The sequence below is a fragment of the Eptatretus burgeri genome, chromosome 13 (genome assembly GCF_056783735.1).
Source record: "Eptatretus burgeri isolate ZD-2024b chromosome 13, Ebu_testis_v1, whole genome shotgun sequence".
In the NCBI taxonomy this organism is placed as follows: Eukaryota; Metazoa; Chordata; class Myxini; order Myxiniformes; family Myxinidae; genus Eptatretus; species Eptatretus burgeri.
In genome coordinates this window covers 32,426,487-32,445,912 of record NC_140973.1, presented here as the reverse complement: position 1 = coordinate 32,445,912, position 19,426 = coordinate 32,426,487, and the positions used below count along the sequence as shown (strand labels likewise).

Sequence of the window (19,426 nt, the reverse complement as noted above, 5' to 3'; positions counted from 1 at the left end):
CTAGTGGGAATACATGTCATTTATACGTGCTGCGACTCTTCAGGATAGCCGTTTTTCTTTTACTATCTTTATTTTGGACCAACCGCCATGATCACAACCACAACATCAACCACCAACCACAACCGCCGCTTCACCACAACCGCCACGACCTTTACCGTCACAACTCGCCACCATCGCATCACCGTCATCTCGCGCCACTCATGGGCACCGATGCTGGACTTGTGTAGAGCGCGCGTTGAACAGCGTGTACAAAATCACGGATTTTGTGCTTCAAAAACGGATCAAAAACGACACACGCCCACTTTTTGCCGTCCAATCGGTGAGCGAGGGGCGAATTGGCCCCGCCCCCAGGGCGATCGATATATGCAAATTTGTGGATCAAAAAGCCTTCACGCCCACTTTTTCTCGGGCCAATGGGGAGCGAGGTGAAAGGTCAAAGGGAGGGGGTCAAAGGCGAAGTGACGGGGGGATAAAAGGACGGTGTTCGTCAGTCAGAAGAGAGGCGCGAACGAGAACGGGAAGGAGTCGAGAACGAGAAGGAGTCGGAACGGAGGGGACGAGTGTGGAAGACTGGAGCCCGAAGCCTGCAGTGGCTGGAGAAGCTGAAGAGAGTCGGACGAGGGGGTGCTCGCGTCGGTGCCAGGAGCTGCACGCCCGAGGGAGGCCGGCAGCGCGACCTGGCCGAGGTGGAGACGCACACCAGGGATAATAAAGCTCCTCTATACCCCGAGCATCAGCAACCCCCTCCTGTTTCCCCCCGCGCTGAGATAGTGCGACCAAGGGGGCCCCGTTCCCACCCCCTGCCAGGCACTGTCCACGAGGCCCGCGGGTTGCGGGGCCATCGCCGCTCCGCGTCTCATCACCAGACGGGTAGGCCCGACCCGGTCTCGGCCTCAGGCCGCCTCATTCTTGAGGTATTTCTTTTCCTTGGTTTTGGGTATGTGTTGTCGGCGCCGTCTGTGAAGTAGAATTGTATAAGTGTTGCCGTGTGCTCGGTAGTCGGTATTAGCTCTGCACTGTGTTTTCACTTTTATATTTGCTTTTTGTGTAAATGGAATTGTGTTTTCTTTTTTTGTGTGCATTTGGTGGAATTGTATTTGTGTGCTTTCCGTTCGTCGCGAATAAATGTGCTTTATTGTTGAACTGTTCTCCCGCTTCGCTTCGTCTTTTCCTCCATTGAATCCCCATCTTGCTTCACGTAAAGGGTTGGTAGTGGGCTGAATACGCCCGATAATTAATCGAACCGTCGAGGTCGACGATAACACCGCCCGGTTATTCTGATAGTACGGAACGGGTCGCTTAAGTGGCCCGTGTCCGAAGTCGACCTGCGGCGAGGTGCGATCGCCCGGTCTACCCTCCGCGTGGGTACTTAGGTAGTTCGAATTTGGCGAGCAACCCTATCCCACGCGGGGGCTGATTGGCTCGATCGCGGTGAGACCGAAAGGTCCACCCGTGACTGGTTCCCGGCGTTAGTCCGAGAGGGTCACGACTGGATTGTCCGTCCGGTGGGCGACGTGCCGCGATTCGAGTTACGTGGCCGTCCGCACGCCGGCGGGCGCGAAAACCGCAACAATATATATATATATATATATATATATATATATATATATATATATATATATATATATATATATATATATATATATATATATATATATATATATATATATATATATATTGTACAAAGCTCTTTGTAACCACTGACTGACTGACTGACTGACTGACTGGATTGGGGCTGCAATCAAGACTGTAAATGCAGGAATGCTGAACCGAACCTCGAAGGAGATAAAGTATCACCTCAACACGTTCCAAAATGACAAGGGGTCCTCACAGAAGTGTACTGATAATAAATTATGGTCTTGACAAATCATGACAATAAAAAACTGACATATAGTCTTTCACATGCAGTAAACCGCATAGTTTTATCACATTTCATCATTATATTTATTATAGTTCTTATTTAGGGGTAATAATTTTTTTTTTATTACAAATTGGGAAGGGTAAATTGTGGACACCCTGTAGAACAATCGCAACGCAATCACGAGAGCGAAGTCGATTGCATGACATCACAAATCCCCATGCTTCCCATCAAAAGCAGTTGAAAGAAGGCAAAAAGTTCCATCAGGAATGACCCACTATCAAAGTCTGAGTTTAAATTTTTTTTTCCCCCCCATTTTGACCCTTGCACACCAGAGGGCAAATCCAAAAAATAAAATAAAATAAAAAATACTTACATACATCATGCGTTCCCCAATGTTGATTGCATATAGAAAGTTATATTTGAAAATGTGCTTGTAATTGATTGTTTTGGTATTGACCTTTTGATCCCAGCCCAGGGGGCAAGGCCAAAAATGATACTGCTCTTGCACCTTTGTGCCATGTGGTGATCATAACAACCAAGTTTGTTGAATTTCTGCCCAACTGTATAGGAGACGATAGTGTGATGGACAGACAGACAGATACACTATCCCCTCCCCCTCCCCATTTGTGGGGTTTTTTTTCTTCTAAAAGGGTGGGGATAATGACGTGCTCCAATGATGCAACACATGCATTGTTAACTACAAAATCATTGCTCAAATAGAAAACATTATAAAGATTTGCATTCATGGCTCTCGAATCGAGTCCAAGGATTTCAAAAGTAAGCTTGGTTAAAAGCAGGATTTTCTGACAAATTAAATGATCAAAGACTCCCTGGATCATCGTTGTATTTTTCTAGCCAGAGAAAATATTATTATAGACATATTTACAAACATCACGACTGCTATTCTTTCAAACACCATAATTGTCGTTTACTTTTAAATGTAAAAAGGTATTTAGCCATGGTGCCGGCGATAGCTCGCCCACTCTTCACAAAGGACACCGTAGGATCTTGTAACGTCCACCAACTAATGCCGGCAGAACCATAATGGGGCGCCTAGTTTATGGTCCATCCTACGGACGGCACACACATTGCTGCCTCACCCTGCATGCAGAACACATGGAGGACGGTATATAGCTGGGCTGAGATTCAAACTCAAGCGAGAAAACTCAGAGGCGAGTGTGCGTACCTCGTGGCTGTCCTACCAGGCCGATTACTGCTATTAAGCAAACAATAACACACTGGTAATAACGTTGATCTTTTTGACTTCTACCATTCCCAAGGCAAAATGTTGAGATTTTCACCAAGCCCTGCCAACCTTGGCAAATATTGCTTCATCCATAATCCATTGATGAACAGTTCAAAGATGGATACCTTGTCAAAATTGATTCATATTTCACCAAGCTTCTTTCCAGTGAGAAAATGTCACGAAAATCAAGTTAAGGGATGGAAATGTGCGAGCAGTTAGTGCGTTTAACTTTTATCTGAACATGACCATCATGAGAGTCAAAAATGATGGTAAAGGGTGTGGAAGCAGATTAAAAGTTATGCTCAGCTGCCAAAATACCAACCCTTGCACTACACCGATTTAATCCAACTTTTAACAAGTAAAATATTCGATATTTCCTTGCAGGATTTGGGCTGTACCTTTGCAGACCGAGTCGTAACGTGCGATGCGAGCTTTTAACCAAGCCGATAGCCTTTTGCCGCATGCCACTAATATCGACTCCGTTTACAGAAACCACCATATCACCCATGTGCAAAGAGCCAGCGAGATCAGCTTTGCCACCAGTTTCAATCTGCAAAATACAAGAAACAGACAATGAGAAAAATAACACCACCAATATACGGGCACATACATCATGGCAATGCAAACACAACACCATCACGGTAGGATGACACAGCAAAAATGTTATTTATTTTGCACAGCTCTAGTGTTACATATCGATTTTGAAACCCACCTCTCAATAATAGTGAACCCACTTAAAAAAAATTCTCCGGATCCACATCCGGATCCTTACGGAATTCTAATCAATCGATTCTTGCCACACACCCAACCTGCCCACCAAGTTTCATCAGAATCCGTCCACAACGTTTTGAGATATCCAGCACACCAACAAGCAGGCAGGGGTGAAAAATAACCTCCGTCCATCGCAGATGGCAGAGGCAATAATAATCTTTCGTAAGACTCGGCGGTGCTTCAAACCACCGATTCTGGCGAGTCTTTCCAATTGTGCTGTATGTGCTTCTTGCATGAAAATAATGGAAATTAAAAACAAAAAGTGTCAAGATAAGATTGATACGAACACCATCAACGACAAAAATGGCTTGTGTGCAAATTGAAGGGCAATGCCTTGAAGGGACAACAACCAAGAAGGAAAAAGCAGAATTCCACCTTGAGCAACTTTCTGATAGAGCGCAAGGAGGAAATCCACTAACCAGTTCAAAGGAGAGGAATATGGATGCGATCAGTGGACACAGCTTTGTAAATAGAGCCGGATACCAAATAGTGTAAAGTACAAGGAAACATTCCGAGAAGCTACACTGACCTCTTGCTTGAGAATTATGGATTCCATTCATTACAGAGTTGTTCAGAAAAAAGCCAAACGAACAGTCTATAAACCAACAAGTTTGAAAAAAATATATAACACTTTCACAGTCTGTGCAATGTAATTTATATTAAAAAAAAAGTTTGCTGATGATTTACAGAAAGCCAAGTGGTCTAAGTCTTTTGAGGAAACGTGTTGGTGCTTTTCTTATAAATAGGGATAACACACGAACCCCATACAAAATGATAAAGGCTAGCAGAAAGGTTTCAAAAGAGCAAAGGAACAAATGTCAGAAGAGATGCATTATTTATTTGTTGGCAGCCTGCGGCTGCTGACTGCATCATCTTATGAGCGTACAGCTCTGCCCGTTAACAGTGAGCTGGTATTCATTTTGCCGACCACAGAAGGATCACAGGTTGAGTCAACCCACCTGGTGTTAAATTCAATGCATTGACAGCGGCTTGAACTCAAGACCCTCGGATCTTGAGCCAACCACTTTAACCGTGAAGCCAACACCAGGCTTAAGAGATGCATAATGTTAAAGGATGAAGGTAATGATGTCATCAGGGCCAGTTGCAGAGGTCTCAAGTTTAACAAGAAAACAAGTTCATCACTGCCATGACAACGTGGAATGACACAAGCTGCTAAGTAGACACCTTAACATGGCACTTTTCCAAGGTGGAAAACGGAAATAAAACATGGGAATTCCTCCTGATTTTTTTTCCAGTTGAGTCAAAAGCAACATAGGCTAAGAAAGTGTGAAAATAAGGGAAGGCCTCTAAATCTTCACTCGTAATACCTTCTCGCATCACCACCTGGAGCAGCGTTACATGGTACACATGCATCGGCCCCACTTTTGGAACCCCTGAGAATAATGAGGGGAGAGGGGGGAAGGGGGAAGAAACCAAGTAACTATAACCTTTTCCTTATGACCCTTAGTCCGACTGGCAAGTTTGGTCGAGATGGAATAAGTAACAAACAAACACATCGGCCACAGACAGACAGACACCAAATTGCGTATTTTAATACGATTACGATGTCCATGTATGCTCACCCACAAAGGAAGTGCATAGACGTGGCATGGCAGGATGTACATCAACATAAACACAACTGGGATCCCAGCCTTGTGCAAACAGGGTTTTGTTTTTTTTTTAAACATCTTTGGAAAAAAATTTTGGCAATCGCATCTGTATTTTGACGATTTTTCACGGTTAAAAAAAAGTTTCTCTAAAGACGTGCACAGGCAAATGTGTTACCCAGTGTCTGGCAACATATCGATATACCGGAACGATTTTTCATACCGATATTGGAATTTTTAATACCAGTGCGGGCCCGTACGTGCGTGGCCGTACGTGCGTGGCCATACATGCAAATTAAAAAAAATTCAAACCGCGTGCCAGAAACAAACACACAGGCCGTTTCTTCGCTCTCGCGTGCCTGTAAGTGCGGTCCCGTACGTGCGTGGCCGCATGTGCAAAAAAAAAATAATAATAATAATTAAAAAAAAAAACTTTCAAACCGCGTGCCAGAAACAACCACACAGGCCGTTTCTTCGCTCTCGCATGCCTGTAAGTGCGGTCCCGTACATGCGTGGCCGCACGTGCAAAAAAATAATAATAATAATAATTAAAAAAAAAAACTTTCAAACCGCGTGCCAGAAATAACAACCACACAGGCCGTTCCTTCAATCTCGTGTGCCCGTACGCGCATTGCCGAAGGTGCAACAAAAAAAAAGAACATGAACTGTGACATTAATAGTGACGTCATAGCACCGTGTCCTGTCATTGGTTTGGTAAATAAATGGCCATAACTTGGGAAGCACTTGTCCGATTAATATCAAACCTTGAAAAGGCACATACTCAGGTCGCCAGCAATATAGGTGGCAAGTTTCAATTAGATCGGACCAGTGGTTGTCGAGAAACAGCGGTCACAGACACACACACACACACATTTCTGGAATTATAGATAGATACTGGTGTACTGGAGGGAGGAGGAGAGTAAGTAAGTAATAGAAAGTTACAATACAATAAGTAAATAAGTAAGTAAATACATACATAAATACAAAAATACATACATACTGTTGCGGGCCAGCAGGGTCGGGTGAGAAGACCACTAGGTGGGGGTAAACTACGTCAATTCCCACCAGACTCCCCGGAATTGTAGGCCGTTGCTCACGGATAATTCCGTGACGCGGCGGGCCGCTTAACCGACCGTGGACGCCAATACCTCAACCGCGTGGCGAAGGGTCCACCTGTCTAGAATCAAGTTACCTAATTAACCACGCGGTTTCGACTACCGGGGAACCACGCCCTCGGTACGCCTTGCCTGAACCGGATCACTCTACCAACTACAGACTACCTTTCCGGATCGGATGCAGTCGAGCGGCACTGCCAAGGACGTACCGGCAAGAAGGAACGGATTGTTGGGAATAAAGACCCAGCGAAACTCATATTCGAACCATGCTGGACCAATGGAGGAAAAGACAAAGACGAGCTGGGAACATTTCTGCAATTATTTCTTCACAATAAACAGGGAAAAGCATGTGGCACAACAAAATGGTTTATTGGGTGTGTAATGCAGGGGAAAGATGAGAGAGGTGTGGTGCGGAAATTTTACAAGCAACTTACAAAAGCGGACACAGTGCAGACTTGACGTGAGATTAACAAAAGCAATAACAATCACAACAATGAAGATCTTATACAGGCTTATCTAACGGACAGGCGCCAACACACTCAGACACACACTTAGACAAAATAAACCATTGAAAAGAAAGGGACTTTTGCAACCAGGGAGGGAGGGAGTTGAGGTCACAGTTTTTGGTACCTGAGTGTTTCAGGGGAAGGGATGCTCCATGGTGTGGTACCTGACAAAAGTTGAGTGGTTCGGTCCACCGCCGCACGTGTGGTAATCATGTCTGCAGCAGGAGCTTGAGTGGAGGAGAGCGGAGTCCAAAATGGCGAGAGTTGAGCAGTAGTAAGACCAGACGAAGTTTGGTCGAGGTCGTGTGGGCGATGACCAGTACACTAAGCGGGCCGTCGAGGCGAGACGTAGGCAGAGCCAGGCAGCAGGAACACTTTCACAACAATTCTCTTCAACCTCTCCAACTTGCAATTCTCTTCAACGACCAAACAACTCATAATTCTAACTCGACCGCTCCAACGACCCGCAAAACCAACTCGACACAACTCTGAGGATTGCTCCGTACTTTATAGATCACGGAGCTCCGGGAGGAGCCACGGCGAAACCGACGTCATCGTCCGATCCGAGAATTCCGATTGGACCGGGCCTTCATGTGGTCCGCCTTTCTGAGCGGGGTTTCAGCCAAACGCTAGTTCTGCCGTGTGATGGCAAAACCTAACAAGTCCAGTTTTGGTCAAATTTGAGTTAGACCCATATCTGGACAGGAAAAACCCAGTAAGTCCAGATATGGGTCTAACTCAAATTTGACCAAAACCGGACTTGTTAGGTTTTGCCATCACACGGCAGAGTTTGGCCCGCCCACCTGGGTGCAAAACGAACGTGATTCACCACCGACGTCTGGTTTGGAGTAGACTGGAATACTCAAAGTGCCGGTCTACTCCATGGTGCACGTTGCGATATTGCCTCAGAAGCGATCGTTGGGGAGGGTTCCGTAGGTTGTCGTGGATTTTGCCTGAGAAATGAAATAGAATGGGGAAGAAATAAAAGGGAAAAGTGATTTAATAACCTAACTAAAGCCCATCGCAACGCACCCCCGTGTCTTCCCACTAAACACAAGGAAGGGATCAAACGACACGTATATTAATGGAATAACTGACTCGGGCCAACTGCATGCTGTATGCATACGGTTCCGAGAACCGTAACAATACATACATACTCGGTTTGAAAAAAAATAATCAGAAATCACCAACAAATCAAAGAAAAGTGTTTACAAACTTTAAACACCATACATGATTTTAAAAGCTTTGATGCACTCAGCTACACCTGGAACAGCGGAACGTATGACGTCAAGACGTGTTTTTCTTTGCCATACAAGCAATCGCGTTTTTTTTTGCCTTCGTGGCTGTTTTTAAAGCAATTGTCAATTGGTTATTTACTTGAATCGGGTGTGCTTCAGAAAGCCTGTGCCGATTACAAACATGGCGGTCCGCGATCACGACACTGGCCTCTGCCAATTGCCAATGCAGATTTCACTTTTAAACAAAATCTTTTTCAATACAAGTTGAAGTTGGAAGTAAAAGAACTGCTCTCATCATGGGGCGGGGAGAAGCCCCGTATTTAATTACAAAAATTACCGTGTGTTAATGATGTGTACGTCATATATGATTGGACCATTACGCGTTTTTGGAACCTACGTTTAAAAAATATTTCATTACTATTTTTTTTTTAATACCGATGTACCGGAATGAACCCACCGATATCGTAAAACACAATAGATACCAATGAAGCCGAGTGTTAACCGACATTTTGTTTTCGCCGGCGATCTATTTTCCGGGAATATTATCACCGAATTTTCAACAATACGAGGTGACTTTCAAATAAAATTACACGTCGAGTCAAATTAGAAATTGTTGGACAGAACTTTATCCACTATTGAGTGCCAGCAATTGAGATCGAGATCGAGGTTGACAGCAATGCTCGTCTGAAGGAGCTGCAATTGAAGAGAGCGAAATATTGACTGTGCTCGTGCTCCGGGTATCGATGGTTCAGTCGGTACCGGACGGCATACCTTGTGCGTCGAATTTAAGCACGGGCATATCCATGTATTTTGCTAAATGTGTACACGGTCCATTAGTTGATCGTGTACATGTTAAAATCTACAAAGTCAATAAGCCTTTACAAGAAAAAGAGCAATCTGAGATTGCAAACCCTCGCCAGGACGTCTTTTGAGCGGTGTATTTTTATAGGTTTTCGGGTACATCCAATATGGCTGTCAAACCATGTGACCAATGACATCATATGTGTGAACCTTTTGTTCCTCATGGACAGGCAGTCACCGAGTAAAGTTTCGCCTCGATCTGTTCAGCCATTTCAGAGAAGAACATTTTTGAAAGTTTTTTTTTAACAATATGGCTGACGAATCACGTGACCGATGACGTCATGAATTTTCTGAGGACTATTTTATCCCTAGATGACCCTCAAAATGTTTCATACTGATCGGATGTGGCGTTCTACATATGCAATTATGACGTCATAATGAGGGCACCGATGATATCTATATTTGTATTTATTTTTTTAACCACACTCATTCCCCATGAGGAGTACTTCCCATGTCCCAAGCTTCAAATATTTCCTTTGTGCGGTGTTAGAGATACAGACATTAAAAGTGTATTTATTTTTCCAATATAGCTGCCACACCACGTGACCTATGACGTCATACTTATCATTTTTGCTTTTTTCAGCGGCAGAGCAGATGTGTGCTTATTATTACACAGCGCTTATCTTGCTAGAACGGCATGCCAAATGGCTGCTTATTTCATATTTCCTTTCGTCTCCATTTAAAAGACGGGTCATTCCATGTCAAATCATCAAAGAATCTGCCGTCATCTCTCAGATGACAAATACATTACAAATGCTGATTTTCGAACCTATATGCCATACGTACATGTACATTATTGCTCATATCTCAGAAACTATTGGAGTGCCCATCACAAAACTTATGTGGAAACTTCTTGACATCATAAGGTACCTCTGGGATGAATTTGAGGAAATTTGAAGGATACATTTTTGGGGGATTCACGATTGAAGTTTATATTTTGTGATAACTTTTTTGTGGTTGGAGGTAGGAAAATGTTGCCCAGACAAATTCATAGGGCATGAAAATACCTTTAAAATGACACCAAAACCAGCTCTCTCGGTGTTATACTTTTAGAGATATGGCCATTTGAATTCACGACGTCGTGCTAATTAGTCTAAAGTTCGTTAGTCTGTATCTCACTAATTAAGAGGCTGTTAGCAAAAAATATTTGAGTTCTTGCCGTTTTTCATGGGTCCCAATTGGTTCTCAAAGTTTTACAAAAATCTGAGAGATGACGGCAGATTCTTTGATGATTTGACATGGAATGACCCAGACATGAGTTTTTGATTCAAGTCGAAGTAACTTCATAGCAACGGCTTATGAATGCAGCCACCAATAGGTATCTGTGTATGAAAACAGTCTATAAACAAAAATATATCTGCAGGTCCCGCCTCTCTTCAAACCCACCCAGCACCAGAAGGAACTGATCTGACAGGCTGGTGGCATGAACCCTGCCCTGAACGGACGGATGAATGGAGATTGGATTTTGAGACCGGCTCCTTTTATAGCATAGATTAGGTACTATATAGCATAGATTTTTTTAAACGTGTACAAGTACACGGTCACAGGCTTCATCAAATTAGCGGACTTAAAAAAAAAAATTCACTTATCTTCATAAGTTCGCTATGGGAATTCACTCTGTGGAGAATCATACTTACAATATCAGACACTTCAGTGAATATTTTCGTTGTAATTCACCCAAATTTGACTTTTGCTGAAATTTACGACATTCCATCTGCCAGCCCCCCTTAAATGTAGGTTGAATGTCGTCAGGTAATTTCAAGAAAAAGAAAAAAAACTGGAGTAATTCGACTGCGCGCAGTCAACGGGTATGCCTCCGCTCTCCTGCACAAACACTTGAGTATTGACATATTTGACCCTTGACCTTTATCATATCTGGGCCAAAATCTAATCAGTTAATTGTTCTGTCTAACTTTATCTTTTTACCAAGTTTGATGAAATTCTGTCCAATATTTCTTGAGTTAGGGCATAAACAGTAAATTTCAGAGTTTGACCTTTGACCCTTGACCTTTATCACATCTGACCCAAAATCGAATCACTTTATTGACCTGTCTTACTTTACTTTTTTACCAAGTTTGATGAAATTATACAATTTGCTTCTTGAGTTATCGCGTAAACGAAAATCCAGACGAACAACCTGGAAATATTGGAAATGTCTACATCTGGTTTTGGACATAAAAATATCTACATCTGAACATAAAAATGTCTACATCTGAACATAAAAATGTCTACATCTGGACATAAAAATGTCTACATCTGAACATAAAAATATCTACATCTGAACATAAAAATGTCTACATCTGAACATAAAAATGTCTACATCTGGACATAAAAATGTCTACATCTGAACATAAAAATGTCTACATCTGAACATAAAAATGTCTACATCTGGACATAAAAATGTCTACATCTGGTTTTGAAAACCACTTGGAAATAAGTTAATCTGCCAAATAGGTGATGAGGACAAGAAATTCAAGGGACCAAACCTTTTCCAAGGGTTGTGGCAGAAACTCTTTGATTTGCAAGTTAGTATTAACTGAGGGGCAAGGAAAGTATGTGACATTTTATGTAACATGCTATACACAGAGCGTGGGTTCTGCTGTCAAAACATTTTCTCAGCAAGGATTGCAATCCTGGATGAGTCACCATGACAGTTCTCGATAGGAATTTTGAATTTGGCTGGGGTGCCTGCAATAGTTCACCTGCTCTTTGCAGACATTGTGAGATCTTTAACGTCCAGACAAAAGACGGCACACCCAGTTTAACATCCATCTGGCACACATATTGATGAATCAATCACCCTGCGTGTGAAACACCAGGGTGACAGTTTGTATCTGGGCCGATATTCAAACCCAGACGAGACAGCTCAGAGGTGAGTATGTCTACCTCTACACAATCCTGCCAGTCCGATGTGACATTTACCCGAATTAAAAATTATGCTTCAGATAGATTCCACATCTCATTAATCCATTGTGTTTTGCCTTTTTACTGACTCTTAAACTCTACCAGGTGGAAGAATGAATTTTTTTTTAATGAATGCAAGTTACCACCACCACCGAGGGTGGACGGACGTTATGTTTTCACCCCAGTCTGTCTGTCTGTCTGTCTGTTTGTTTGTTTGTCTGTGAGCAGGATATCCCAAAAGGTTGCGGACGGAGTCAGACAAAATTTGGTGGAGAGGTTGGGTGTGTGACAAGGATGAATCGGTTTGATTTTGGGGAAGATCAAGATGCGGATACAAGAATTTTTAAAGTGATTCTTCACCATTGAGAGATAGGGCCAAAAACTATATGGAGCACGATATCTCAAAACGTTATGGACGGATTCGGACGAAACTTGGTGGACAAGTTGATTAGGTGACAAGAACAAGCTAATTAGATTTTGGTTCAGGTTTAGATGAAGATCCAGCCTATCTTGGTGGGATTTAAAAAAAAAAAATGTAACCTGTTCAGCTTGGCGGAGGTATGCGCTCAACCGAATGCTGTTTGAGTTTCAAGTGACGTTAGAATGAGAACATTAAACAGTAAACTCCCCATCACCACCAACCTCCCTGATCTTCCCAAACACCCCTCACCTTGTCCACTCATGTCCCCATCTCTTCCCAGTGTGTCAAGTATACAAAAGTGTACAATGTACTCGGCAAAATATTTCCTAGATTACATTCATTCAAACTCATAATCCATGAAACCTAAAGCGTCATCCCACATCAATCGAAACAGACAGGGATGTCATTTGTTTTTGTTTTTTTAAAGCGGATACAGTTCAAAGTTCATCTGAAATTAAGAGAGATGAAAGCATACAGTACACAAGCAGACAGCCTTATTTTCCACAAAACAATGGGTATCTGTAAATCCATCACCAAGCGTTGTATTAATAAATGGAACAGTACAACCCTGGCGCCTCACAGGACGTGTGCAGGAAGCTCGCATCCGCCGAGAAACAATAGCAGCGCAGCTCAATCCCATAGATTTGACAAGTGCTAACAGCCCTCTGCCAATGCACAAAAAAAAAGATCTCGCAAAGCTTTGGTTATTCAACACATTAGGACATGAGAAACAAACTCAATACTCGGATGATATTGCGATGCATCGGACATGTACTACAAGTTGGCAACTAAAGAAACCTTCGCTGGGGGTTGAGAAATAGTTACATAAGCTGAAAATAGAAAATGGTTGCAGGGAGGTGGTTAAGGAGCAATATTTACTAAGGGGGAGATAAAAGAGTGAAAATGAATTGCTGAAGTCGGTACAAGAAACAGCAACGGAATGCAAGAAGAGAAATGCAAACAAACGATATAAACTTCGGACTACTGAATGAATTAGGAGTAAAACAACAGGAGGACCGACCACGTTGGGTAAAGCCAAGGAGCAGTTTGATGTGCAAAGATTACAAACGCGTCGTGGACAGTGCTTTGACTCGGAAGAAAGTTCAAACCCCATTCATTCTCTTGGACAGTAACTCGATTGTTTTTGTTGATGCAGTTCACAATGCTGCCATCTTAATAGATTCAACATTGACTTTCAAGTCACACATGTGAACGGTAAAAGTATCTTCGACCGTTTTTTTTTTTAATAATAATGCAAAAATCGACTCGGATCTTGACCACAAAACAGCGCAAGCACTCGTTCATGGTCTTGGTACACCTTGTTTGGATTACTGCAACCCCATCCTTGCCGGCTTGCCGCAATCCTCGGTCCACCACTTGCGAATAGTACAGAATTCTGCGGTTTAAAAACAAACTTAGAATGCATGTTTTAATCAAAAGGATAACATGGTAACCTCGTCAATGAACGGCACACTGGCTTCCAAATTCATCAACAGATGGATTTTAAGAAAACTGCTGCACTTTTAATGAGCAAAGTATAAATTGTCCTTGTACATACATCGCGTATCCGTCCGTATTCCTCCGTGCTCATCGGGTTCTCAAACTTGAACTTTCTCACCATTCCGCCCAAGCAATTCAAAACTTCCGTTATTCCAAAGGAAATGGAATGAAAAGGGATCGCAATTCCTCAGCTTATGCTTCCACATTCTGGAACTCTCTTCCTATAGATATATATATATATATATATATATACAGTATGTACGTACATATATATCTGAACCTGCCACATATCTTGGGTGTCGTGGGGAGGATTGCTTTCAGGACTCATAAGCATCATATTCTTGCATTCTATTACTGTTTCTTGTACCTACTTCAATGATTCATTTTCACTTTTTAGCTCACCTTGACTTCAGTCAGGTGAGTTTATGCAATCAAGCGGTGGCCGTACGTGAGTGAGTGAGTGAGTGCGTCAGTCAGTCCATCAGGCATTATCGTTTGAACCAAGCACACGATTTTGATGATACTTGGTCACGAGCTTCATATCTGATGCCTAACGAAGGCGGGTTGACCGCATCAAAATCTGCACTCATTAAGGGGATCTATGGGGTGGGGGTGGTGAACCCCCCCCCTCCCACCTCAAAATAGGTGTTTGGTCTCTTCTCCAAAACTGCACACACGATTTTGATGATACTTGGTCACGAGCTTCATATCTGATAGCTAACGAAGGCGGGTTGACCGCATCAAAATCTGCACTCATTAAGAGGATTTATGGGGTGGGGGGGTGGTGAACCCCCCCCCCTCCCACCTCAAAATAGGTGTTTGGTCTCTTCTCCAAAACTGCACACACGATTTTGATGATACTTGGTCACGAGCTTCATATCTGATAGCTAACGAAGGCGGGTTGACCGCATCAAAATCTGCACTCATTAAGAGGATTTATGGGGTGGGGGGGTGGTGAACCCCCCCCTCCCACCTCAAAATAGGTGTTTGGTCTCTTCTCCAAAACTGCACACACGATTTTGATGATACTTGGTCACGAGCTTCATATCTGATGCCTAATGAAGGCGGGTTGACCGCATCAAAATCTGCACTCATTAAGGGGATCTATGGGGTGGGGGTGGTGAACCCCCCCCTCCCACCTCAAAATAGGTGTTTGGTCTCTTCTCCAAAACTGCACACACGATTTTGATGAAAGTTGACCAAAACCTACATCACCCGGAATGCACCAAATTGTATCGACGGCATCAACATCTGCGCTCAATAGATCGCTCTATAGTGCCGAAACGTTTGTAGCTATGTGAAAGGTAATATTAAATGATGCCCCACACCATTCCTTCGTGGGTGTGGGGAAGCGTTTTAGACCCCCCACCTTAAAAAAAAATTTTTTAAGGGAAAACTTAAAATTTCTTCAAAATGTCAACAGGATGAGAACAACACCAGGAAACTCCAGGTTCCCCTGCTAGCCCTTCACATAAGCAAGCAGCAGCCTCTTCCCTCTCTTCAGACCTTGATGGAGTCACAACCTTGTAAAACCCCTTGGAGTTTGTCTTTGAATCCTGACAAATCTCACAGTCTCACTCTGTCTGTCTCTCCGAAAGGACCGTTTAGACCCCCCCCACCCCCCCGCCGCCACCTCCCCCACACACATCTACTTTCATAACAATCCTCTTGAGGAAGTTCAGTCATGGGTCTCACTCTCAGCCATGATCTTTCTTAGGCAGACCACATTTCAAAGTTGGCCTCCAGAGCCAGCTACCGACTGGGCATCCACAGTCATACAAAGTCCTTCCTTGACACACCTGAACTCCTATCCACCTACAAGGCCTCCATCTGCAAAATGATGGGAGTACTGCTCTCCCCTCTGAGCTGGCACCCTTCCCTCACACCTTGTTCAACCAGATGCCATGGAAACCAAGGCCTTCAAGATTATTGGAGTCTCCCACGCTGAAGCTGACTATGGGCTATTTACATCACAGAGAGGTCAGTGGTCTCTCTGTCTTCGATCACCTCATTTTGGGTCTTGCACACACTGCTATTTCTGTGCACCACCCCCACCCCAACACCTAGGTTTCCGCAGGGCACGCACAGCCCACTAGCCTTCCGTGAAACTACCAAAATCCAGAATCACTGCTCACCTCCACTCATTCATTCCTCCTTTTTTCCTCCACATTCTCTTAAATCTCATTCTTCCCTCCAGGTCTTCAAGACAAACTATTCACCACCACCTTAGATAATCCGCCATCCAAAACAATGATCTCTTCTACCCCCGTGAACCCTCCATATCCCCCAACTCCTTCCCTTGTGGTTATCATGAAGGAAACGTTCTACCATCGAAAACTACGTAAATCAGATAACGTTCATTAATTTTTTTTTGTTGAAACCGCAACACTCATCATCACCATGTTCATCATCAGTCGAAGCCACAAATTTCCGAAACACCAACAACAGCTGCACTTCCTTCTACCATCAAGAGCAACATCAGACAATCCAGCTTCACCTAAACCATGCGGGATGTGGAACGGCCAACGTAGAATCCACAATCAGCAAAACAAGAGGATTAAAAAAGTTAATGAAAATAACTTCTCGGATCCCGATCTTCACCAAAATCAAACTCATTCGTCCTCGTCACACGAGGAACCTGTCCACCAAGTTTCGTCTGAATCCGTCCATCAGTTTTTTGAGATCTCCTTCTCACAGACAAACAAATCAGACAATTAACCAGACAGGGACGAAAACATTATCTTCGTCCACCTAGGGCGGTCGGTGGAGGTAAAAACAACAATATTACAAATACAGTGAAAGAAGTCCACACACCTTTTATTGTCCAAAGATGATCCTGAAACAAAACCAATGTTTTCAATAACTTCATGGTGCGTATCGTATACCTCGTGGCGTGTACTTCATGGTGCATACCACGTACCGCATGGTGGATACCGTGTACTTCATGGTGCATACCACGTACCGCATGGTGGATACCGTGTACCTCATGGCGTGTATTTAATGGTGCGTACCATGTACCTCATGGCATATATTTCATGGTGCGTACAACATACCTCGTGGTGTGTATTTCATGGTGCGTACAACATACCTCGTGGCGTGTACTTCATGGTGCATACCACGTACCTCATGGTGCATACGTTTGTGGAATAAACAGGCTTAATAAAACAAGACAGGTGTGAACAGTTCTCGTTGTCGAGTTCACATGAAGTTTCAGGAATTTTGGCCGCGCTCGGAATGGAGAAATTAATCGACGGGCAACACAATTACAGGCATCATCAACATGAAATTCATACATTTACAAACATTGTTCTTCCTATCGCCACGAGAAAAGGCCCCTCCCCATCCCATCCGAGTCTCTCTCCCACTTTGTTTTCACACTAGTTTCAGCACCCAAACCCCCAGGTAGTATCCCTCCAAAGGGGTAGAATAATAACCTCAAAGAATAATAATAAGAGGGCTAATCCATTCGCTCGATCATAACGCGCACAACCAGGAATATCACCAAACTCATCAGTCCCTGTTCCCCCAACAACACTGGAACAGAGTTTCAAACAAATATAAAATCACAGCACATGTTACAAAAAACTCTTTCCTCCAATGGGTTAGGGTTAGGGTTGGGGCACTGCCAACGGTTATGGTTGGGGTTAGGGTTATGGATGGGGCACTGCCAACAGTTAGGGTTGGAGTTAGGGTTATGGTTGGAGCACTGCGAACGGTTAGGGTTGGGGTTAGGGTTATGGTTGGGGCACTGCCAACAGTTAGGGTTGGAGTTAGGGTTGGGGTTGGGGCACTGCCAACGGTTAGGGTTGGGGTTTGGGTTAGGGTTGGGGCACTGCCAACAGTTAGGGTTATGGTTGGGGTTGGGGTTGGCGTTGGGGCACTGCCAACGATTAGGGTTGGGTTGGGGTTGTGGTTAGGGTTGGGGCACTGCCAACGGTTATGGTTATGGTTGGGGTTGGGGTTATGGTTGGGGTTGGGGTTATGGTTGGGGCACTGCCAACGGTTAGGGTTGGGGTTTGGGTTAGGGTTGGGGCACTGCCAACGGTTAGGGTTGGGGTTGGGGTTGGGGTTAGGGTTGGGGCACTGCCAACGGTTAGGGTTATGGTTGGGGTTGGCATTGGGGCACTGCCACGGATTAGGGTTGGGGTTGGGGTTGCGGTTAGGGTTGGGGCACTGCCAACGGTTATGGTTATGGTTGGGGTTGGGGTTGGGGTTATGGTTGGGGTTGGGGTTATGGTTGGGGTTGGGGTTATGGTTGGGGTTGGTGTTATGGTTGGGTTTGGGGTTGGGGTTATGGTTGGGGTTGGAGCACTGCCAACGGTTCGGGTTGGGGTTAGGGTTAGGGTTATGGTTGGGGTTGGGGTTGGGGTTGGGGTTGGGGCACTGACAACGGTCGATACAAATTTGTTTTTATTAATTATTGAAAATGATTATTGAAGCCGGAGGGGGAGGGAGCGGGGGGAGCTGTTTGCTGTCAAAGCACCGCGCGGAATCCCACGGCACTCAATGCAAGTTTAACACAAACGAGGATCAGAGATAAAAGACGACATGGAAACCGCCGACCTGGCAGAGAGTGAAAAACATCGAACACATCAAACTGTTACCTTACACACGATGAGTGGCTGGCAGCGCTCCACTCCCCCAGACAGGGAGAACCCCCAGGGTGCCCCCCCGAACAGCAGCACCTCGTCCATAACCGGTGACCCCGGGTCCCCTAGAGACGCACGGCGAGCACGGCGAGCACGGCGAGCACGGCGAGCCGCGAGACGTGCGGATGAAACCTCCGAGAGGACATCACGGATCGTTGGTGAGAACTGAATGGTCTTTCTTTCTTTCACTCGCTCGCTCACTTTCTCACTAACTAACTAACTAACTCACTCACTCCGTCCGCTTGTACTCCCCCCGTTGTCCTATGATTATGGAAGTTTTTGCATCGGAGAAAGAAATTATTATGAAATCGAACGGTGTCATGAGGACTAAGAGAAAATGGGCGGAGCTCGAGCGCGATAAGGGTGGTCGCGATGGTCACGTGACGTGTGTGTGAGAGAGAACACACCTTGGAGTAACGTGTGATTGGCGGCGTTGTTGTGGTTGTTGTTGTTTTAATGTCCCGTTGTTTTTGTTTGTTGCGGGTTTTAAAACCCAAACTTCCAAGTACAATTCGCAGCAGAACGCAGGAAAAAAAAACACAAAGGTTTATTTTAATGAGAAAAAGGAAAAGAAAAAAAAAACAATCCATGTATAATAACTGAATGGACTGTCCGAACTTTTCACTCCCAGGTTCTGCCTCCTGGTCCTCTCACTGTCCGTCGTGCTGGAAAAACGATGTATTTATTTTGTGCTTTTATGTCCACTGTAAATTCAGAAGGCCAATTATTTAATGATTGATGTAAATC

The 19,426-nt window shown here is 44.2% G+C and overlaps 1 protein-coding gene across 3 annotated transcripts in view; it reads right to left on the bottom strand.

The window, feature by feature from the left end:
* The window catches only part of SHROOM2 (shroom family member 2), a 218,042-nt gene extending 198,991 nt beyond the window's left edge, over nucleotides 1–19,051 (bottom strand). The window contains exons 1-2 of one of the 3 annotated variants that reach the window (XM_085851971.1): nucleotides 18,635–19,051; nucleotides 3,506–3,657 (exon numbers count right to left, since the gene is read on the bottom strand). In XM_085851971.1, the coding sequence (XP_085708097.1) occupies nucleotides 3,506–3,657; nucleotides 18,635–18,724 (242 nt within the window). In that variant the 5' untranslated portion in view covers nucleotides 18,725–19,051. The remainder of the gene's footprint in view (nucleotides 1–3,505; nucleotides 3,658–18,634) is intronic. The other 2 variants (XM_085851966.1, XM_085851967.1) reach the window with 2 other exon arrangements.
* Between the last annotated feature and the right edge of the window lie 375 nt (nucleotides 19,052–19,426).